This window comes from Centruroides sculpturatus, unplaced genomic scaffold, assembly GCF_000671375.1.
Source record: "Centruroides sculpturatus isolate CEXI.00-Female unplaced genomic scaffold, Cexi_2.0 scaffold689, whole genome shotgun sequence".
Taxonomy (NCBI): Eukaryota; Metazoa; Arthropoda; class Arachnida; order Scorpiones; family Buthidae; genus Centruroides; species Centruroides sculpturatus.
The window spans coordinates 384,086-408,346 of NW_019384971.1; the positions used below are offsets into that span (position 1 = coordinate 384,086).

At 34.1% G+C, this 24,261-nt stretch overlaps 1 protein-coding gene across 1 annotated transcript in view; it reads left to right on the forward strand.

Annotated features, from left to right (window-relative positions):
- The window catches only part of LOC111632607 (single-stranded DNA-binding protein 3-like), a 62,659-nt gene extending 39,380 nt beyond the window's left edge, over window positions 1-23,279 (forward strand). The window contains exons 8-18 of the mRNA XM_023377092.1: window positions 5,581-5,655; window positions 6,065-6,125; window positions 7,533-7,609; window positions 7,688-7,755; window positions 7,796-7,802; window positions 8,273-8,311; window positions 8,395-8,458; window positions 8,537-8,607; window positions 8,794-8,881; window positions 13,381-13,490; window positions 20,840-23,279. Coding sequence (XP_023232860.1) covers window positions 5,581-5,655; window positions 6,065-6,125; window positions 7,533-7,609; window positions 7,688-7,755; window positions 7,796-7,802; window positions 8,273-8,311; window positions 8,395-8,458; window positions 8,537-8,607; window positions 8,794-8,881; window positions 13,381-13,490; window positions 20,840-20,950 — 771 coding nt within the window. The 3' untranslated portion in view covers window positions 20,951-23,279. The remainder of the gene's footprint in view (window positions 1-5,580; window positions 5,656-6,064; window positions 6,126-7,532; window positions 7,610-7,687; window positions 7,756-7,795; window positions 7,803-8,272; window positions 8,312-8,394; window positions 8,459-8,536; window positions 8,608-8,793; window positions 8,882-13,380; window positions 13,491-20,839) is intronic.
- Window positions 23,280-24,261: the final 982 nt, after the last annotated feature.

Here is a 24,261-nt window from a genome sequence, read left to right on the forward strand (position 1 = left end):
GTTAAAAATATTTATAATTTGACAGTTAATAAAATGAAAATTTTTATAATTAAACTTTTTATAAGCATCATTTTTCAAACAAAAGATTTGAAAATCTGTAAATAATTTTTTAAATCTATGATGATTAGTATTAATTCAAATTGCTCTTTATATTCAATGGCAAATTAAAGGTGTAGAAATTTTAAACAGAAAGACAATTAGAAGTCCCATGCATGTCTAAATGATTATTAGTTAAGATAAACAAATATATATTTTTATTTCAAAATTATTACTTGCTATTTATGACTAGTTAGTTTCAAAAATTTTCATACCAAAAGGAATAGTCATAAATTTGTGCCACGACTTTGGTCCCCGACTACACATAATCTGTCATTTAGTTTGCAAATGGTTAAATCTGTGTCTGTTCGACAAATTACACAATATGAAAAACAATGGCTGAAATGACGGGAGGGGTAATGTGGTGTGTGGACAATCTGCAGCGCTCCCAGGAAGACTTTTCTATGGAAAACCGCCTCCTGTTTAGATGTTAGACATGTGGAAAAAAACAACGAAATATCATATGGCCGGCCTAATGGCAAAGTGCAAACTTGCAACCAACTTACCAGCATTTGGTGGTCTTATTCACTTGGCCACTGGTAGACACAAAAATATATGACAATAGCACTCATAAATTTTAAATAGTACTCATAAATAGTACTCATAAATTGTAAATTAAATATTTTATATATATATATATATATTATATTATATATAAAGCATGAAATTATTTAACAAATTATATACTATTAATTATTTCAAGACATGATAAATAAGATGACAATAGTACAGTTTTCTTCATTACTAATCTGTTTGTTTCAACATTGTTCAAGTATTAATGGGAGACAAAATTTTATTTAAAACAATCATTAAGAACATTTAGAAACTTTCAAATTAGAAAGAAAGTTGTACGATTTCTAAGATTGCATAACCTCTTTTCCCTTCTTGAGTCAGTTTTGGAATCCACTTTCCCCTTCTGGGAAACTGACCGCCTAAATACGCTCTAATCTCCTCCCCTGTCACAGTGATTTCTGGATTAGCATCTCCTGTTAAATAAAGTAGAAAGTAGGTCTGCTTTTTAGGAAATAGCACCAAGGAAGAAAGCCTTGTTTATTATTTTTTATTTTATATCACTTACAAATTTTACAGTGCTGCTTTCCGTGTCTCTATTCCTCATCCTGCAACATTTGTTTTAATTTTTGTTGAGTGTAATAATCGGCTATTACAGAAATTATTGCTTGTACATTTGTGGTAATATTGTAAATAAATGGAATACAAAATAGAAAAGTGCAACAAGGAGAATCTGATAACTCAAAATAATAGGATTTTCTTTCAGCACCTTCTTTCCTCTAGCTGTTTTATTGCATAAAAACCAAATTTACTTATTTTATATTTATCTTTTATTATTTAGCTTGCTTGTAATGTTACTTTTAACACATTAAAGTAGTATCTTCAGATTAATTTCATATAGGGAAGTCAATGGAGTAATTACAATTAAGGACTTCCATGCAATAAAATATATAAAATAAAGCAAAACTTGTTAAATTGTAGGCAATTTTACCTTTCTCGAGTAATATTCCAGAACGAAAATGAAATTTAGAATATAAATTTTTGAAGAAACTTAATTATGAGTCTTTAAGTGCCTAATTTGAATTAAGATAGGACAATACCATTAAATCATATCAAAATTGACAGTTAAGACTTTTATGCATAAGCACGAATGGTCAGTTAGGATCTGTGCAGGTTTTTTTGGCACAAGAACCCCATAAATGTTTATATTGCGCACAATCAAAAGGAACAAAACAATAAAATGGAAAATGACACTTAATTTTTGGAGTTTATTACATAGAAAAGCATCAAAAATAAGTAGGTGCCTGTAAATTAATGAATGTCAATGATATAATATTCCTCACATTTTGTGGTATTTTTCAGCAAAATTATTCAATATATCAGACTTTACTTAATATTTTATATTGTTGTTAGATATTTATGAATTTATATCAGTCTGAAATGTTAATATTGCTATGAGATTAGTTTTATATAATTCACAGGAGAATTAATTATACTCCATTTTTATCTTAAAATCTTTGTTATAAGCAAAACTTGAGAATTACCAAGCCAGAAGGTATTTTCAATTAATAATAATTTACAAAAATGAAAATTTGATAAGGATCATTCCGTAATAGATTTGTATTATGGAATTTGATTATATTTTTAAGTCTTGAGCGTGAATAATTAACGTTAACAAAATTAATAACTGCATTTGGAAAGTTTTACACATAGACATTGATTTATGTTTACTTTTGAGACATTTTAAATTACACATTTGAAATTCAAAGTAAGTTGCATATGCAGAATTAAGAACAAAGAATGACGGGGAGAGAGAACTTCGACACCTAAATAAGCAGACCCATCTGGTCGCTGATATTTCTCCTTGCACTCTGCAAGAGGCTTTGCTTTTTTAAGCGGGAAGGGGATCGGCATTTCATTGGTAGCTCCATCAGAGAGTCTGAATGCATAAAGGGTGTGCAACAACGGCCTTTTGTTATCTGTTCTGGTGCCTGTACCGGCATGCTTGTGTAGGAAATGCTTAATTTATGCAAACTTCTAAGTAGAACATGTCTAACCATTTATTCACATTTACAGCTATGCTCTTTGCATAAAAGCATTAAAAACTGGATAACAATAGCATCATTTCTCTTGCATTGTTGTAAAATTTAATTCTGCATGTATACAATATTAATTTTACTCTACTTCATGTTAGAAATGTGTAGAATTAACATGAATTTCTCAATTTTCATTTTACAAGAAAGCATCATAACAGACTTTCCTCAATTAATACATGAGTTAGCCTTGTTAGGAAAGTTTTCTAAAGAAACAAAAAAAAAAATTTTGCATATTTGTCAGAAAGTTAAATTTTTATTGCTGGAATTGAGTATTCAGTAAGAAGTTTAATCTGAAACTGTGTTGTCTTTAAAAAAAACAAGTTTAATCTTGTTTTTTTAGAATTAAATATATGGAATTATTCTTAAGTGTTGAATAGTACAAAAAATATAGAAACAATTTTTTGTTGTTTACAAAATGAAAACTGCTATCCCTGCTGACTTTTTATAAATGGACATCAAACAAAATGCATCACTCTCAAACTGCCAGTCAAATTTAATAATGCAGCAAGTTATTTGCTTTCTATTGTAGGGCTGCATCGGACTGGTCAATAAGTTATCTGTGCTGTTTTCATTTTCCAATTTGTTTGGGTAAAATTACCTGTTTCAATCTTTCTCCTTCTTTGATAAAATAAATATTAAGTAAACATCCTAAAGAATATATTAGGGACCCAAATATCAGATACGGATTTATTCCATCAGTCCCATGTCATCACTTTTCACATTTACCAATCCTTTTATATGCAGCAAAGGTACTATTTAAGCACTGGTGGTGATTAAAAAAATCAAATTTCAAACGCTGGATACAAATGGTGCAACCGCCTTCACCCTGTCAGTCTTTTCTCTTTCCCAGCATTGTTGTTCAAAAATTGCATTCTTCTTTGGTATTGCTTCTTTGCATCGCAGCATTCGCACGCTCAGTAAGAAAGCTCCAGTGAGTTTGCCTGGATCCTCAGATCTCCCCGGCTGTGGCAGCCTCTGGCATCCAGTATCAAGAAGTTTGGGGTCTGTATTGTTAATTTTCAAATATTTTGAAGAGCACAGCACGCAGAGGGGAACCAAAGACTCTCTGATTCGATTTCAGCAGAGGGTGAAGGCGACAGTCTAATTCCACCGGCAAGAGATACACTCACTTTCCACTGGACCAGAGTGGTTTCGGATATTACGTTTCTGAATTCGTCTGCGATACCCCATTCCGTCCGCAGAATTGTAACCTCAGCACGTCCGCTCCCATTCACTCAGGGCAGAGGCCATATTGCGTTACTTCACATGCACAACAGATGGGTTTCAGCAGCATTTCCTACCGCACTTGACACACTTGTAGCAATTTAAATTTAGCCCTTGGGCGTTTATCTACCTGTGTACGCAGACTAAACACTTACGTCACTTCGTACCATAAAGGGAAATAAATGCAACCGCACCACTCGGGGGTTCGAACCTAATATCGATTTCTCTCTAGTTATAAGTATTCTAATTGTTAAGTTATTTTCTTAAAATATATCTGAGAAAGGGGTGCATTTGGAGTGGAGATCGAGCGGGTCAGGCCTTTAATTTAACGTAGCCTTAATCTTCCGAGAAAAGTTGTGGCACAGTTTATCGGCGCGCTATAGTTACGGCGACGGCCGCCAGATGGCGGCGCCGGCGAACCCCCCGACTCCGGACGGAAAGAGCGAAATTCGAGGTGTCGGGCCGAAAGGCGCGGGAAGGAAGGGTAGGGAAATAGAAAAAAACGAGACGAGAAGAGTCCGGGAATTTCCAACTCCGCCGGGCGTTATTCCGCGCCGGAAGCGGGCTGTCACCAGCCGGCCGCGGCGCGCGGCGCCTCCCCGGGGCCCGAGGGGGAGAGCGGAGGAGGGAGCGGCGGGCCCGAAGACCGGAACGCCTAGGTAACGGGTACTCACCTCGGCCGGTGTCCGCCGACACGTCTCGTTCGGCCGACGTCGCGACTTGGTCTGTCCCAGCCGAGTTCTCGGAGTGGCTTCGGACGTTTTCGGAAGAGTTTCGGCAACGTTCGGCAGGGCCCGGGGTCAATTTTGGACGGCGTCTCTCTCTTCCCCCAGCTCCTAATCCTTCTTCCGTCCCGCAGGTAATATCGTCCCGCGTCTCGATTGACGTTTAATCCCGGAGCACGACGGGAACCGGCACGTAATTGGCCCGCTATCGATTGCGCCTGTCCGCGCGCGCCGGCTTCCGTCACCGGTGACGCGCTCCCGCCGAGGAGGGGCCCGCCCCTCTTCTTCCTCCTCCTCCTACTCCTCCTCCCCGCCCGACCGGACGGCAGATGAGTGGACCCTTTCTTCTCGTCCCGCCCCGCCCTAAGAGGAGGGGGGACCTCTCCTTTATCCCCGTCTTGTCTGTCGCAACCCTTAATCCTCCGTTTGCCAGGAGAGCGGGGGGAGCGACCCTTTTGTGTCTGGCTACCCTCCGTTCCCGCTCCTTTTGGGTCCGGAAATCGGTCTCTCGAATCGGGAAGGAGCACGTGACCCGTCTGGACAAACAAGACGGGAAGTGCGGGAGAAGAAGCCCGTGGGTAACTTAAAGCCGCCGGCGGGGGGGTAGGTACGAGAAAAGAAGCGGAGGAGAGAACAACAGATGGCGTCTATCCGTTGCAGCTGTCGTTCCGCCGTATCCGGTGACTCGAGCTGGGAAATTGCTGCTCGGGTAAGCTGTGCCACAGTTTTTAAGTGGACCATTACGCTTTTCCCTTAACGGCCGGTCCCGCTCCGCCGCTCTACCCTACTATTTGTGTGTGTGTGTGTATGCTTTTATCCCTCTCTCTCTCTCCCCTTCCCTTTCCCCTAATAGATGCGCTGGCAAAAATTTTCCTCCTGGAGGCTCGAATTGTAAATTGTGGCGTGTCTCGTCTTTTTCTCTTTTTCAGCCGTTCATGTCGCCCAGGTATCCCGGAGGGCCCAGGCCAGGAGGCGTTCGGATGTCGCAACAGGTAGACTTCAACGTAAGTAGCCCATCTTGGCACTTGCCTTTTTCTCTACGCTACGGGCAACGGGGGAGACGCGAGTCGATGGGAAGCCCCAGGTGCTTGCGTTTTGCGTGTGCGCCCGTCGACTCGGAGCTTCCTTTTTTCCCCCTTTCCGCTCGCACCTTACTTCATTGATTTTTGTTTTTCCCCCTCCCTCTGTCCTTTCTGTCGGGATTGCGTGAGGGATGGAAACGTCAAAAAATAAATGAAAACAGATTCCTACGCTTCGCGCGCTCGTACCGTTAACACGCGCGGGTAAAGCGCGTTTTATTTATTTCTAGTGTTGTATACGCTGTTTTTCGCGTCGTGTATTTACGCGTCGCACGCCTTTCTCCAGAGCCGTTCGTCTTGGTGACGTTTTCTTTTAATCTCTCCCCCACTTTAGCCCCCGGGTAGCGTGCCAGGGCAGCCCATGATGCCGAACAGCATGGACCCCACCAGGCAAGGTGAGTATGTCTTTATACGATTCTGCCTCTTCTCCTTAAGTATATACATTCTTATAATTGATTTTTTGGTTTTTAATTATAATTCTGCACGAGTATTATTATTTTTATTTATTTCCTTATCGTCGTTATTTTTATAATTTTTTATTTTATTTTATTCTCTACGGGGAAAGCGTGTTGTAAAGGGGGTATACTTTTCTTAAGTTAAAAAGGGGTATACAGGGGTGTCTCTGTACGTAGAAAAAAATTCGAATTAAGTTAAAGAAGGGGTATATTTACTCGTGGCGTGCCCTCCCGTACTTTCTCCCCCTACTAGATATATTAACATGTTTCTATCGTTATTCTCGCCGTATTAACCAAATCTTCCGTTTCTCTCCCCATCTTGCGCCCTCCTAACCTCTCGCTGCCCAGGTGAAAGCGCTGAATTTGTAGGCTGGCAAGGTAGGCAAACGATCTTCAGCTTTATTTTTTAATTTTGTGTTTTTTATTATTATTATTATTACTATTATTTTTTAAAGAAAAATTTTTTTTCTTCCTCTGTCCGTCTGACTTATTTTTACGTCCATTACGTATACGTGCGTGTGTGTGCGTATATCTGTTATTTGTGTGCGTGTCGAAAGGGGAGTGATGCGCGAGAGGGCGCGTCGCGTAGACTCGACTCACGGCGTCCGCGGGTGGGTTGGTGGTGTTGGGGCGCACGTTTTGCGCTAGTTGACACGTTGCTTGCGGAATTCTTTTCCATTTGATTTTTTTTTCTGCCTACAAACGCTTGTTATTTCAATGACGTATCTGTCAGATGATTGGCTGCTTTCGGACAAACGAATAAAAGACATAAATAAATAAATAATAAGAACGAACGTGAGGAGTTTTGGATGGGAGAAGCTTGTTAAACGAGAAGAGTCTCATGCTTTTAAACGTTTCCTTGAAAGCTCTTTTAACGAATGTGCGATCGATCGTCACTTATTATTATTATTATTATTTTTTTTTATCGCGATCACGAGGCATTCAACATTTCTTCCTGTAATTTTACATTTAATGGACCGACTGCCACGTGTGTGTATGTGTGTGTGGTTTTGTTTTGTTTTGTTTTTAATCTTTAATCCAATTGTCACATCATGCATGATTTCTGTGTTTTGGTCGGGTCGGCATCATGCCCGAGATTTATTTTTTCCGACTGCCCCCTTTTTTATTAACCGTTTATGTAAATAAGAATGGAAAGTCTTTTATGATGCCTGCCTCCACTTGTACTCTTGAAAGGATAGTTAATACATGTTTAGCCTTCCTTTTTATTTTTGTATGTTTTGAGTGCAGATTGTCTTTTGTGCGTGTTTTTAAAAAATTTATTGTTTACTTATTTATTCCATTCTCGATTAAATACTGTAAAAATTTGAATAATGTTACCTCGCCTAGGCCCACCCGGAATGAGCCCGATGAACCCTCGGATGAATCCCCCCAGGGGACAGCCACTCGGACCCATGAATCCCGCGGTAAGTCTGAATTTGAACCTTGCGCTGTCTCGCGCTCTGTCTGTGGTCTTGCTAACTTTACTGACGTTTCGGTTGCAGAGTTATGGAGGAATGAGGCCTCCGCCCAACAATGCCATGGGACCCGGCGGACCCGGTATGCCTCCTATGTAAGTGGATAAGTATATTTTTCTTTGTTTCTATTTTTAGATTAATGGTAAATCTATCCTTAATGATTTAATTTTACAATGGTAAATATTAAAACACAAAACGAAGTATGTTTTGTTGTTGCCTACAGAAAGAAATAGGTTTTTTTAAGTTATTGAAATTTTTGTGTGTTGTTATGTAGCTAAAAATATAACTTTTGTAACTTTTTCTATCCTATGGGCATCGAGAGAGCCCTTGTTTCGTCTCTCTTCAAGTTCAGATAATGGAGTGATTGGGTGTGAGGGACTTTCTACAGAAATCTTCTGAGAATTCAACCCGATTTGAAGTTGAATTCCTCAGAGTGGTAGTTGTGCGCTCAAGTGTTTTGGCCATTTGACTGTCAAATATAATGTTCAAAAATTGCTGAAAGTTTTTTTAAAAAAAAAATATATATATATATATAATTTTATTTTTCTTTATACTCTTCGTCACGAGACACTTAAACGACTAGTGTTCTAATCTTATCTGATTTCTTTTTAGATGAATTACTCTTCGGCATCTCCCGGTAGTCATTATGGGGTAAGTTGGCCATCAAACAAATTTATTGAAGGATTAATCAAATTGAAATTGTGAATTTGATATTCAAACTGTCTTTTTATTAGGGTCCTCCGGTTTCTAGTACGGGTCCACCAGGTCCAGGAACGCCAATAATGCCAAGCCCACAAGGTAGAGATTAAACACGTCTTAAATATTACATTGTTCTAAAATAATTTCCTAAAGGAAAATACGTTATCGTTCTTATAGATTCAACAAGTTCGGGTGGTGATGGAATGTATGCTATGATGAAGCCAGTACCTGGGGGTAGTATGTCTGCGGTAAATATTATGAAATGTTAATCAAATTGTTATAAACAATCCTTCCTTATTTTCCTTGTATTCTAATGAAGAATAGTTGTTTAATTTAGAGATTTATCCTTCTTGGCATCTCTGTTTAATTTTAGAAAATCTCAACCTGGTTTTAAATTTAAATTTGTGTACATGTCATATTATTTAACCTGACAGTTTCCGATGGGCCCAGGACCAGATGGACCAATGGGTCCCATGGGTCCCGACATGGGACCGGCAGTAATGAATGGAATGTCGTCGGCAGGTAAGTACAGCAAAGGTGTGACGTACTTTCTAAATTTTTCAAAAATATACTGTAATTAATACTTTAACATAATTTTACCTTTGTAATTGAGTTAAATAATTTACTATTAATTACAATAAATACAGGGACATTTTTTTTCAGGTTTTGATGGTCCATAAAACAAAGACAAGTGTAAATAACAAAATGAATTTATTACCAAAAGTTAGGTACAAACATACATGCTTTTCGACACAATCACCGTGAAGATTGAGGCATTTGTCATATCTGTGGATGAGCTTTTCCATTCCCTTGTCATAGAATGTTGCTGCCAATTATTTGAGATGGGCCCTAACGTTGTTTTGAAGATTGTCATTAGTCTCAAATCTCTTCCCTGCTAGCCACATTTTCGGTTCAGGAAAGAGGTGGAAATCTTCACATATTAAAAAGTTTCAAGCTGGGTGGAAGTCTTCACTTTAAATACCCAGCTTATAGTCCTGATTTATTGCTGAGCAATTTCCACCTCTTTCCTGAACAGAAAAAGTGGCTAGGAGGGCAGAGGTTCAAGACTAATGACAATCTTCAAAATAATGTTAGGACCCATCTCAAGTCATTGGTAGCAACATTCTATGACAAGGGGATGGAAAAGCTCGTCCACAGATATGACAAATGCCTCAATCTTCATGGTGATTGTGTTGAAAAGTAAGCATGTTTATACCTAACTTTTGGTAATACAGTAGAACCTCGATTATCCGCCCCCCCCCCGATCAACCGACCCCTCAGTTAACCGACCATCCTAGTCGGCAAATTTCAAATGTCCGCTAGTGATGTGGCGCTACAATATTTGGCTATGTCTTGGCTACTTTAATATTATTTTTACGTGTTTTAGCTGGCAACACTCATTCGACCATGAAAGGGAGCCAGTATTTAAACGAAGCTTAATTTTCTAATTTTTAACGATACAATAGCGACGATTATTATTTTAAAAAATTTTTGTTAGGCTTAACATCGATGAAAATTCAACGCAAAATAGGTTAATAGCGATATACCAATATACTAATTACATGGGATATAATAATATACTACACTAATAATGGATTTTTTCATACTTTTCGGTTATCTGACTATTCAATTATCCGACCAACCCCAGTCCCCAATTAGGGCGGATAATCGAGGTTCTACTGTAAATTTATTTTGTTATTTACACTTGTCTTTGTTTTATGAACCATAGATTTTTTTTTCAAGCTCCAATGTATTTTAAAATGTGGAAAAACTTTATTACATATTTTTGTATGGAAAGTATTAAGATAATGTGATATTCTTTATAATTGAAATTTAAATTTGCTTGAATAATTATAAAAATTCTTGATTTGTTTTCAACCATATAAGTGCTTCTATACAGGGTTTTTCATAAGTCATGTACCATATTGTTGGAGATTGTGCATTGAAGATCAGGTGATTGCAGGCAAAGCATCAGGGGCAAGTGTATAGTGTACTGGTTATATGATGCATAATTCTGGGTGTGCAATACTGTCAACAGGAAAATTTAATGCACAAAATTCATATTTATGGTCAAATCACTCTACTAATGTAGGCCAAGCTGCATAATTCTGTAAACTACAACTAAGTAGGTGTTGGGGATTGTACCTATTTTATTTAATACACTGTTTTTTATTATTGTTGTTTAATATATTTAAGTCATTCATGCCATGTTTTTAAGATTAAAAACCAGTAATGTGTCATGTTCTTGCTACTTCTGCATATCTAATATTAAAAAAACAAGTTCAATGCCCATAACATACGGTAGTTGTGAGTTATAGAATTGTGCAGCTGGGCCAGTGGCATTGCCATAACTGGCGCCCCTCCAGAAACACACAGTTTGTCTTGGAGACCATTTGGGCATCCCTCTGCGAGTGGCACCCAGTGCATGATACACCCCCTTGCACCCCCTCGCTACACCACTGAGCTGGGCCTACATTAGTTGAAAATTATTTGACCATGCATATGAATTTTGTGCATTTAATTTTCCCTTTGACAGTATTGTAGATCTGGAATGATGCATCATATAACTAGTACATTATACACTTGTCCCTGATGCTTTGCCTGCAATCACCTGATACTTCTCTGCACAATCTGAAGCCATGTGACTTACGAAAAGCCCTGAATTATACTGATACAAAATTGCTGATTGTTAATATAAATTATTTGTGTATGATATTGCTGTTGTATAAATTAAATGAATTTACTACATACAATGATTTGTTACAGAAACCTTTATAACTACATTAATTTATTGACAAGACTGTCTTGTTTATAAAATTGTGGTGCTGTCAACAGTTCCATACTTTAGAGGTATAAAGGAGTTGCAATTTGGCACACAGTATTAGGTGACCAAATCATGTGCACATAAAAAGAATCAGACTTGTAGGTACTTAGGGACCAAGAACCGAGTCAAAATAAAATACAAAATGGGGACACTCTTTCTACAAACAGGCACTAGATTTGTGCATTGCTCATTGGGAAGTTCAAAATACAAATGTTGCAAAATCGAATTTTGACAAACAGATCTTTGAGAAAAAACCCATTTACCTGTCCCGTGTTAATCCCGACATATCTCTTGTCATGATATGGTGACGTTGACCGGTTGATCCGAGATATCTCGTTTCAGCATTGGAATATTTTTGAAACTAGATGGTGATAGTTATTTTTTTTAATATAAAAACTAACTTCCAAAATATAATTATTTTTGCTTTTACATTTATTAATGTATTTATTTTGTTTGTGCAAAATAAAAAAATAATTTCGGACAATAGAATAATCATGATTATTTTTACAAAACTGGGAAATTTTCATTAGGCATTGACAAAAAGTCAACCCGGTGCGACATGCAACAGAGAGAAATTTCAACATCAGATAGGTTAATTTCACTGAAAATTCCTCGTGGACGACCTCATGGTTATGGCCATGGTCGAGGCTGGCAAAGTTTGAACAATCACGCTCAAAGCCAGCAATACCAAAGAGGATTGGAGAATGAGACCCACCATGAGCATCAAAATGATCCCGCTTACTGTAGACAAGAACAAGCCTGCAACAACCATAGCCCATAGTAATCTACTCCAGGACCCCGAGTACTGGTGTCAACCTTTCCTCTTAGAGAGTGCTCATTTTTCTCTTTTCCTTAGAAAATGGTGTGCAGTCGAGCCCTGAATCTCTGAGACATAGTCTTGTCCCAAAAATGGATTTGGTGTTTTACTTGTTTAATCAATAATAAAACTTTTACTTTTCAAAAAAAAGTAAAATTTTACAATTTTAAGCTTATGTTTTAGTAATGTATCTATCTAAAATCTGACAAATTTGTGTTCTAGAAAGATTTGCACATCTGTACTTACATCATTAACATTATGAATTATTTAACTTGGAACCATATCCAAAAAGATGAGAAAAACTGCTTAATTCTGAAAATCAAATTTAATTTTATTGGTAATATTTTCATTCTTTTATAAGAGCACTATCAGCTGTGAAAATTAGGTTTGCAGAATAAAGCATTTTTTGAGAAAAAAAAGCTTAATTTTGCAAAATCTTTTTATAGATAGCTTAATCTCAGTGGCCAAAAAATTTTAATAGATGTTTCTAGACATAAGTTATAAGTAGCAGAAAAGAATGTACTCAAGCAGTTTACTAGAATTCAGATTCATTCTACTATTTGTCATTTATGATGATGATAAAACCCTAATTTGGCAACCAAAATTTGTATACTCATTAACTAAGACTAACTGTATATCATTACAATATCAAACTTTGTGTATTTGTAAGAAACTTGCACTAAAAATTAGCAGTTAAATGAAATGGAAAACAAAGTAAAAATTAAAATAAATAGAAACCAACAAATTTCTTTGTAATATAGTAATATTTACTGACATTAGAAAGCATGAAATTCAGTAATTCCTCTAAATGATATTTTATTAATAAGCAGATTCCATTATAACAACTCCATTTTCCCATATTCATTAACAGAATATAGGATTGATTCTTTAAAATTTGTAAATATCCATGCTTACACCTAACACCTATTGAATAATTCAGAGGATGTGACATGCTTCTTGGATATGGTATTTCCTTTACAGTTGTGTTTTAAATGTGTTTTGCATATTTGAATTCATATTTAAAACAGTACTGTTGATGTTACTTCAATGGTTAAGTGTATTTTTCCATCTTAAAAAAATGTTTTCTTTTATTTTCTCTTCTGCTTCTATGACAAGTGATTCTATGATTTTTAAGTTTCCATGACCTATAAATAAAGCAGTAGGTTACATGTGATGAATAAACAAAATGCATTAAATAAAACTAAAGAAAAAAGAATCCTATGATTCTGTGTTATCACTCATATATTAATAAATTGTATTGTTTATTAACAAGTAATGATTTAAGGATTAAACTTAATATTTTTATATATATCTTGTAATAAGAATTTTGGGTAGATAAATAATCAAACTCTAAATAATTGTAAATTGCATTTCTTTCAGGTGACGGTTTAGACGGAATGAAAAACTCTCCGGCAAATGGTCCTGGCACACCTCGGGAAGATGGTCCTCCAATCGGAGACTACGGCATCCCAAGTTATGGACAGGATAGTGTGAGTGGCCAACTGTTTATCTTTCGTCTCTAATCGATTAGATTCCTTACAGTCCTATTATGACAAGACATTTGCTAAATTAAAACAACGAATTTCTATAAGTTACTTCAGATGGGTATAATTTTATACAATGTGAAAAGTGCTTATATAAGCATTTAGTAAGGAATCTAATTGGTTTTTCTGGCCATGTTGGTGTACAGTGTGGTAAACATAATCAAAAAGGAAATTGACATGCAGATGCCATTACAGGCTTGTACCAGTCACCAGTCCACACCTTTGTGAAATTTAAGTGCAGGAACAATTGATGCCAGGTACGTTGGCTATCGGTCTTTAACCTCCCAGTCCTACTACTACTACTACTACTACTGTTACTACTACTACTACTACCGTTACTACTACTACTACTACTACTACTACTACTACTACTACTACTACTACTACTTGATTACTATCTCTCTCATCTTTTTTATGCACTTGGCTCCATCTAATTTATAAAAGCAATCTTTCTCTTAGGTCTTTGATCTGTGACTGTGAAGGCTGAAACTGTAGCTGAGTTTTTCACTTTTATCTTGCTGTTTTTCATTGTTTTTGTTTCCTTCCTTTTCTGCTGTTACGTTACTTTTTCTTTTTGTATCATTTTCTGCTTTAAGGCTTTTTTGTCTGCTGTGGAGTGTCAGGATATTTCATTTCTTGTTATTTTTCTTTTTTTCTTTTTTTTTTCTTTTTTTGCCAGTGGGTGGACGGAGGTTCCAATAAATTTCCATGTTAGAATTATTCTTTTGGGGGAGTTTTTCATATTTGCAACAAGACCAGTTTTGCAAATGCATTTATATTTCACTGCACTTAAATTTCATTTCCATTATGTGGGTTTGGAGGCTTTGTTGCTGATATTTTTGGGAGTTTGGGAGTTTAATAAACATAAGGTTTGTGTTGCCTGTTTGGTGGATAGAAGGCAACTTTTTTCCCTCCCATCAATATTCAGATTATCTGGGAAAGCTCAGTTTCAGGCTTCAGGTCTGTTATGCATCTTAATTATTTACTGCTAATGTTTAAAATAATACTTTTTCTTGTGTCATTTAACATAGTTTACTTAAAAGGTAATACTCATAACATACTGATTTCAGAAAGAACCTCATTATAGCAGGTTTTGTGTTAAAATAGATGTGTAATGTGTCTACCTTAACTTTATCTGTAAAATTTTGTCATATTTGTGCCATTCGAAAATGTGCTATTCATATAACTTCTATAATGAGATTTTTTTTTTATTATTGCTTGATGTATTTTTATTATATACAGACTCAAATAATTGCTTTTTTTCCTTAAAAATAAGGTTACACACAAATTATATTACTAATATCTAGTTATTAAAAGCATACTAAAATAAATTTTTGAATTAATAATTGATTGAAATGACTAAAATTAGATTGTTAAATCAAATTAAAATAAAGGTTATCCCAAAATGAATGCTGCCTGTTTAAAATACTGTAGTTATGTTATCTGAGAAGTCTGTGACATGTACCAATTGTTAAAGTAACCATCCAAGTTTCCTCTCCCAACTGTATTTGAAAGTCTTGTCATCTACTACCTCTAGGAAATACACAAATGAAAATGGCAACTCCTCAATAGAGAAGCCATTTTGTGTTCTGTAGTTTGCAAAGCTGGAGTTACTTGTTATTGCTTGAGTAATCTGCAGGAGTTGTAGAATCATGGCTGGCATGAGAGGAGTGACTAGAAATATGCCGCAGTGAGTATAGGAAGAATTTGAGTGTCAGTTGGATAAGTGCCATGTAACACAACATGCATGCATCAAGAAATTGTAATGGGCAAATGTGGAAGTTGGACAGTTTTCCATTGATTTAATGTATGTTACAAGGTTCTCAGGTAATAATTAACATAATTACAATAATTTAAAATGGTGGCATTCTTATTGGAAAACTCTGTTAATCTATTATACAACAAATAAAATGCCAAGTCTTACTTTCATCAGTCTGAAAAATTAAATATAAAAATGTTACCTAATGTTAATTAATAAAAGACAAGTCTAAATTGCCAAATTATATTTTAACCTAATTTTAATTAATCAGGTAATGTAATTTGGCCTTAAGATTATCACACCATTATTTGATTAATTAAAATTAGCTTAAACACAGCCAAAAAATGTGATTTAGATTTGATTAATTTGGGATTTGCTTATTTTGTTAAATAAAAAATTGAATGAGAGATGTTTTTGGCAAATCAGTTGCCACCTTCACATTCAAAATGAACTCTTCAAAAATATTTATTCTGTTTAATTACTAAAGTGCATTTTATATTTATATATATTATAATGTAAATAAGGTACTTATTATAGGTATAAGCAAACACTTTGGATAATTACTTCTACATATTTAATATATAGTTTTAGGAATTAAGTATCAAAAATAACATGCTCTTATTAGTTATTTCATAAGAAAATAATACTGTAATTCTAACAGTGTCTGAACAGAAATGTATTGTATAAAAATAATTATAATTTTTCATAACAATATAAAAATATAAATTGCGATAGTTACCAATAGGAAATATTATGGTTCTATTTATTTACATTCACACATACACGTACAAATATATATGGTGTTATAAGAAATAATTCCAAATTTTTGAAAGCTATGTATGAAATTATAATGAAACTATACAAATATATTTCATTTTTATCTTTCATTTAAAAGATTGTCTTTCTCTATTATTTTCTGAGTTTATTTTCATATGATTTCTACTCTTTCTCCATACCGAAATTTTCATTTTTCATCTAGGAAAATCACTTGCTACTCAGACATCTTTGCAATATGATAAAGTTTACAGATTGATAGTTTTGGTGATGAGCAGTTTAAATATTTTAATATTTACCTTTGCATATTAATATTTTTGAGGCCCTTAATATACAAGTTAGTAAAGATAAAGTAATGTTTTATAAAGGAAATTTTAAGCACTGCTTAAATTTTGAACAAAAGCTGACATAGTTTTGATTCCTTAAAATAGCTTCTGAAAAACCATCAAAGATGTATTAAAATGAGATTTTTGAGGTTGATTAAAAGTTTTTGACACATTTAATCAAGTTAACTGTTGGGTACTTCTGAGTCCAAAATATTCAGCATTTGGGTGTGTTGTTATTAAAATTCAGGCTTGGTTCTCCATGGGTACGCAGCACAGAAAATGGAAATATTTAAACAGAAGTCGACAGGAAAATGCTTAAATGCAAAAATATTAAATTATGTCTTAAACTTTGATTTGTCAAAGCATTCAAGTTGTCATTATTTTTTAAAAGATTCGTATGCATTAAAAACTGCAAAGTTTATTGTATTAATGTTTTTGAAATCATCAACTGTTTTTAAAAGACATGTAAGCACATGACAGCTGCTAATAAAAAGAATACTGTGTAATGTATTTGTATATTGTAATGTAGTAAAAATGACATAAATATTCCAAAAAAAAATTCTAATCCTTCATCACTTAACTGTTATAAGATTCTACAAAAATCTAGCATTTAGAGTTGAGTAACTTTCCTGGTTGTTATGAATTTTTATTTAAAAAAACTTTTATGTTATTAAGCAAAAAATAAAATTGTATGAGGTGTCATCTGATCAGATTTTGTTATAAAAATTTTTTATATTTTTAATTACTATAAAATAGCAAAATTGAGGGTAGGGTTGAGTTTTATATAAAAAAAAAAAGTGTAAATGTTAATAACGAATAAAATTTTCATTAAGACTTACCTCTCTAGAGATGCATGACCCCTCTCTCTCCCCATTCTCTCGACCTTTCATCACCAACTTTAATAGCAACAACGCCTCTCATATACAAGCCACCATGCCAGTTTTTATTTTTTAATCTTTACTGCATTCTGAGATATTAAGTGAAATACACCAACACACATGCACACACATCCACAGAACTTTTTTTTTGTTTACTTTTTTATTCAGGAAGTCTCAAAATGTGGAAATTTGCAAAAAATTCAGAGGGTCAAATTTGACGTGATTCCAATACTTTCCCTTGTCTTGTATACATAATAGCTGGAAAAGTAAAAGTGAAAGAAAACATTAAAATGTGTTTGGAGATAATGCTAAACTTAAAAAAGAAAACCTATTCTAAAACAAGATAGACTTGTGAAAAGAGTGTTCTATTGTGATTTGGAGTCAGTGAAGACTACATGAGAAATGCAGTCTTTACTGATCTCAAATTACAATAGAAACATCTGGCAGGGATGTGAACTGTTTGTTTCTAGTTAATTTGCATAGATTTATCTATGTCTGAGTCTTTAAAGAAACTGATTATAGTAAAATAAAAATAAACAAATTCTTAGGAAGCAGACAAAAGAGTATCGTAGACTGTTACAATTATCATAAAGAAGTTTTTTCAAGATGACTTGAAATTTGATCTTTGCAGCCTGGATAAATCTCTGTGTATTTGAATTTCTCACATTTACAATGCCATTCTCACTTCTTAAAAAGCATTGGGAAACATCTTGGTTAAAAAAATGGCATGATGATGAATTTCCACAATATTAGTCATTTACATTTTATAAACAGTATAGTTAAAGTAACCTTAGTAGTTTGTTAAAAGAAATATAAATGCTGGATATTTTGTTTTTTTTTTTTTTGATTTAAGATAGACAATCTAGCCTGAAATTTAAATATGTAAATTTCTGAAACTTAACTGTCTTGAAAACATATTTGACCACAGAAGTTTCATTTTAACCTTTCGATGAGTGCACCCATAAATATACATGATATATGCATTGGGCTGTAAAGAGTTAAGAACATGTATATGTGTTTTCAAAGTTGTCTTATTAGTGTGCGTGCTTACATATTTACAAAACCAAGGATGACTTCAATAACAAATGTAACACTTTCTTTCACGTGTCAGTGTTAAAATGGCAAGTGTAAATAAACAGTTTTGCTATTTTTATATGGAATTTCCTTTAATTTGTCATAAAATTACTCAGTGTTATCAACAGTACAAAATTACTTGAATATTTGACCTGGAATTGCTCCATTATAAATCCAGTCAATTTCTGTTGAGAAGTCTATTCCTATACAAGTTAAGAAATATTTTGTCCAATTATTACACAAATCAGAAAATTAAATCCTCATCAAGAAACCTTTTTTTTCAGCTTACAGTATTTTCAAACTTTTATAATAAATTTAACCATTTCATTTATTATAAAAATTGAATTTTAGCAAAATATCAAACAGGTTAATTAAATATTTTCAAATTTAACAAATTATTTAAAATTAAAACAATTTTTTATATATGAAATATTAGGACTACAAATTTAGCAAACAATTTTACAACTTTGTCACTTCAGTTTTAAGTTAGATTAATATTAATGAAGTTACATTGACATTAAAAGTAAGTAAACAAACAAAATGCAGCCTATCATCATCATAATATTATTAACTTATTACTTATATATTTACAAATAATACACATACACAGATATATACATAAAATACATATATATTCACTTAAGATAATAGTACAGTATTAACAAATTATTTTACTCAGACATCAAAATACAAAAACTTCTCTGCTTTATTCAGAGGTATTTTTTTTATTTACATGTGCACATTCAGAGCAGCACCCTTTTGAAGCCCTGCATCATCCTCAGGTGTCATTACATTCTAAAAAACAGTTCTTTAATGTTTGGTTTCTTGCAACATTGGAAAACAACTTTTTAAAATGAAAAAAAGAAACCATCATGTTAAAAATGTTTGATCTTCAAGTTTTCCAAGAAACAATGTTTAAAAGAATCTTTAGAAAATAACAGACCTTGAGAATGTAGTGCGGTTCTGAAAGCACTCTGTTCTGAATGTGCAAGTGTAGAGAAATTCTCCGACTAAAGCAGTCCATTTTCAGGTAATAGTACTTACAAGAATTTTTTTTGCAAAATTTTGTTATGTACTGTACACTTTAACATATTACTGCTTTGAAATTTTCATCATCTTAATCACATGCCTATAATGCTTAATGGATGAGTTGCCTTTGCTACAAGTGCCAAATATTTTTTCTTCATTAACAGGAAATAAATTGAAAGTAATTTTCAGTTATAATTCTAAATTTTCTTAACAAATTCGTTAATAAAATGACCAAAGTTATATTTACTGTTTTTTCATTCATTTTTTTTATGTACAGTTTACAATTGTCATTTTTAGTTTTATAATTTGTATAGAAATTGAAGATGAGTGATAAAATATTTCAGCTTTTGTTGAAATGAAGGTTTTTGATCCTCGTTGGAATAGGTTTGTTTTGATAGGCCATTGTGTGTCTAGGTTTGAATTTGATTCACACTATAATCTATTGTATGTATTAATAGTATAGATTGAAGATATTATTTCTTATTCTTCACCAGAACAGATGCACTCATAATGCATGTGACAAGTCAATGTCAGGTACCAGCATTGGGCTATAATCGTATATAGCCTGATGTGCTGGTGCCTTACATTAACAAATCAGTCTTAAGTTTACTTTAGTTCAAAGATATAATTTGCCTTCTGTAATAGTTAATTCAGTTTTGATTATATATTTAGTTTATCCCATAATATATTGGCTGGCTATACCTTATTATATTTTAAGATTATTATAATTTATCTACCTGTTATATACTGTATGTCTGCACAAATATGAAACAGATAATGGATATGGAGTAATTCTGAGTAATAGAAAATTAACTAGTTACACTGTTTAAATATATTTTATAGCTTAATTAAAATCATTATTACTTGTGATATGTAATAATTTAACTCATGCTTTTGATATTTGCAAATATAATGATAAAAATAACAAAATATATATTCAAATTTCAATGAATATTCAAATTCAGCTACTGCGAAGTTAAATTTGTTTTGTTTTGCTTAATTGTAATGGTTGAATCTTATCAGATTTATCACTAAATAAATGTCGTGCATGCAGTTGTCTTACATGAGAAAGATGACATTAGTGTTAAGAATAATGAATTCTATTTTATTTTTCATTTCATAGATGGAAATTGAACAGTAAGACTTAAAGATATCTCTCAATTTTATTATTAACTTATCTATAAGGTAGGAAAGCCCAGTATGTCCTTAATTAATGAGCCATCTGCCTGTAATGGCATAATGGACTCTCCTACCTTATACATAATTTTTAAGGTTTGCTAAATAATTTGTTAAGACAAAAGTTTGTTAATAGTTTTCCTTCTATTTAGAATTAGATTGTTTTGAATGTATAATAAATTTAATGAATTAATTTATCAAAATCTTTTAAGTAAATCAAATAATTAGATTTTTAATGAGGGTTTGTGTTGGTCTAAACTAATCTTCATTTCTTTCTAGGATCAGAATGAATCAGCTGCCATCCTGAAGATTAAAGAAAGCATGCAGGAGGAAGCCAAAAGGTTTGAGAAGGACACCCCAACAGAACATCCAGACTACTTCATGCAATAAAAGTATTCATCCATCAAAAGAGAGCCCGACAGACTTTGGCAGCATGTTATTTGGACATAGATCTTTTAACCCACCAGAATCATGCTGCAATCTAGGAACGATTATTTTAGCAGGCATTTTGTTTTTGTCACTGTCGCTGTGTAATATCGCTTCTATGTCCCACGGCAGAACAACGGTAGAGATCTCCCCTTTCCCATAGTTTCCTCTTAGCAGAATGTGACGAAATGTAGACCACATTGTTTCTGCCAGATCATATTACTTTATTCCGCCAACAATTAGGCATAAGCATTGTATTATTCAGTATTGTGATTATGATCTCCAAATGCTTGCTTCCGTGTTTTGCTAGTTGGCGGAATACATTAAGTGTTGCTTCCATTATAAGAGTTCTTTCCAATTACATCAATAGAAGAAATGAAAATGATCTTTGTAATACAAAAAAAAAATGTTGATAAGCATTTCACTTTCATTAGTTTTGTAGATTTTCTTATTTAAACATGAGAATTTGAAGAAAACAAAAGAAAAATTCTACCTTTTACAATTTGCAATTTTAACCATGAAAATTAAGAGAACATCTGTTGTGGTGAAGAGTAGTGGAGAGGATCTATTCAACCACTTCAGTATTCTGCTATATCATATCATATATATATACATATATATATATATATATATCTGGCACATCGAGGAAACCAAAAAATAACATATATATATATATGTATATTGCCAATATTGGCAAGGCATGGGGGAAGTTGCATATGCAGAATATCTCAGAAAAAAAAAATTGTTATTTATAGACATTTTAAGAAATGTAATATCGTGGAAACAAGTTTTGTTTTTCTAATTTATATACATCTCTCTTCCCGGGTCTTATCTTCAATCCCTCCTTCCATGTCCCATCAACTTTTTTGAAGCATATATATATGTATATTCAATTCTGCTCTTCCGCAGAGAATATCACATCTTGCCGTTTACTAGACGTAGAGGAAAAAAAATTTGCACGGGCCAACCGGATTCATTGTTGATTACTTTAGGGCAGGTACCATCGGTAGAATTTCTACTATATTTAACTAGTTGTAGCATATCAGGGACTAAAAGCGGGGAGAGCTTGCAGTGGGCCACCCCGCTATCTGCCCTTATTTCATTTATTTCTTTCTTTTTATCTGTTGGTGTCCAGAGCGGTCCTATTTCAGAGAGCGGCTCTAGACATTGCAACACACACCCGATAAACACTGCAAGTTATTATGGGATCAAGTTCCATTGGTTGGCATGTCTTTTATATACAACAGACATGAAAATACAATTTAAGAAACGAGGAAAAAAAATCTTTTTTGAACTGTTGTTGCATCCCCTTCACATTACTTGGAAGTACATTTGAGGTACTTCAGTGTTGTTAATTACTATTTGTCCAGACAGCGAAGAGCGATGGTTTTAACCAGTTCAGTCGGCACCAAATGGTAGCTGCTTGTACATAAGCCGAGTTGGATCTACCTTTAGTCAATGGAGTACTTTTCCCAACTTGCCACACGGTTGTTTTGTAAAGAGCAAACTTAGGGGATAATGGATGCTGTCCAATTTGTACGAAAAAATTTCCAATGATAGAACAATGATGCATTTTGCAAAAAAAAAAAAAAAGAAAAAATCCCTTTTTTGCCCTCAACTTGTGTGGTAGTTGTTATAATTACATGCATTGTAGAAGATGTAAGCTACATTTTCAGTATTTATTGTGTGAAGATTTACATAAAGCTCATCAAGCGGAACAGTATGTAAGAAAGGAGGAATATTCTCAAGAAAGAGATGGCAGAATCCTTATTTCTTCAAAGGGCAATTTTCCAGGAGCTAGTGTATATGTATTACAGTATTTTTCTGATGGAAGAGGTGTATCTGCCACAGATCGAAGTGAAGAGAAAGAACGAACGAACGGGTCTTGCCCGCACCCGCCGCACTCCAGGATGTACGGAGCCTACCGATGTACAGTCTATCAGTCAATGTACTGGCTGTCAGTATTTGTTGACCTTTCGACTTCATAGCCACATTGCAATTGAGTGTTCCATTTGCTTGCTTTACGTGATTTTAACATTGGTATCTTCCCCGGATTTTCTTCTACCCGTTGAAATTCCGATCCTCTTAAAAAACGAAAAAACCAAAAAAATTGTGTTGAAACCAATCACCCCTCCATCGAGACATACTGGCAGCCTACAACATTACTGCTTCTTTCTTTGTTCTGTACTGGGTGTCTGTGTGTCTATCTTTGATTCAACAGGACTGTCCTATGTTCTGTGTACTGTACAAGATGCGCGTAGGTCAACAAGTTTATTAAAATCATCAGAATAAATTGGTGTCTGTGTTTTATTTTTCTTAATACTTTGAAAAAATTTCGACGTATTTCGTTATCATAAAGTATAAATTTGGAACAAAACTAAATATTAATGTAAGTATTACAACTGAAATTTTTTTCAGTTTCTGCATAAAATACTGTACAGTCGACCCCCCCCTATAATACGGGTTCCTATAGTTTGGAATCCTACATGACGGCGAAAAAATTGCGACGGTATCCGTATAAACATGGTAAAAAAACTATAATTCGGTAAAACGTCATCGGGCAGCCGAACTACTTTTCGCCATCCAGAGCCACGCTACGGAGAGTTTAGGCGAGTAAGTTGAGTTTACCATAGTCTGTACAGTATGTAAATTAGGTACCGTAAGTCTAATACAGCACTAATTTTATACATTTCTTGTGAAAGAAACATTTCTTATTCAACGGCCATAAAAATTATTTATATTAATGATGTCTCCAAAGTTCAACGAAGTTTTCGCAGAAAAATAACTTATCAGAAATCGCGGCTGCGGTTTGGTGCACTGCTCCACGACGAAAACAAGCTTAAGCAATGGCGATGTCGAACGGTGCACACTCGGTAAGTAATCCTACAATTTTTTGTTTATAGCATAGTTTATACGGATTATTCCCAAAAAATTATACGTGTTTTGGAAATGTTGAGTCGAATTAGTCTAATTTTATGGAAGAAAACCTTTCAAACAGCTGTAGTCGGTAAACTTCACACGTGTTGGGCTGTGATTGGCAAGATCTCCTAAAACATCAATTTCATAAAAAGCGGAACGTATCTACTGTGTTATAGGAGGGTTGACTGTATTTTAAAAAAGATAAAATTTACTGCTGGTATGATCTATGATCAAAATATTTCCAACAACACTTGTTTTTGCACCCATAATTTTTGTTAATGGAGAAAATTTCGGGTTAAATTTTCAAAATGTTACATAAGCAAATAATTAATTTTTTAAAATTATAGACCTTTTTT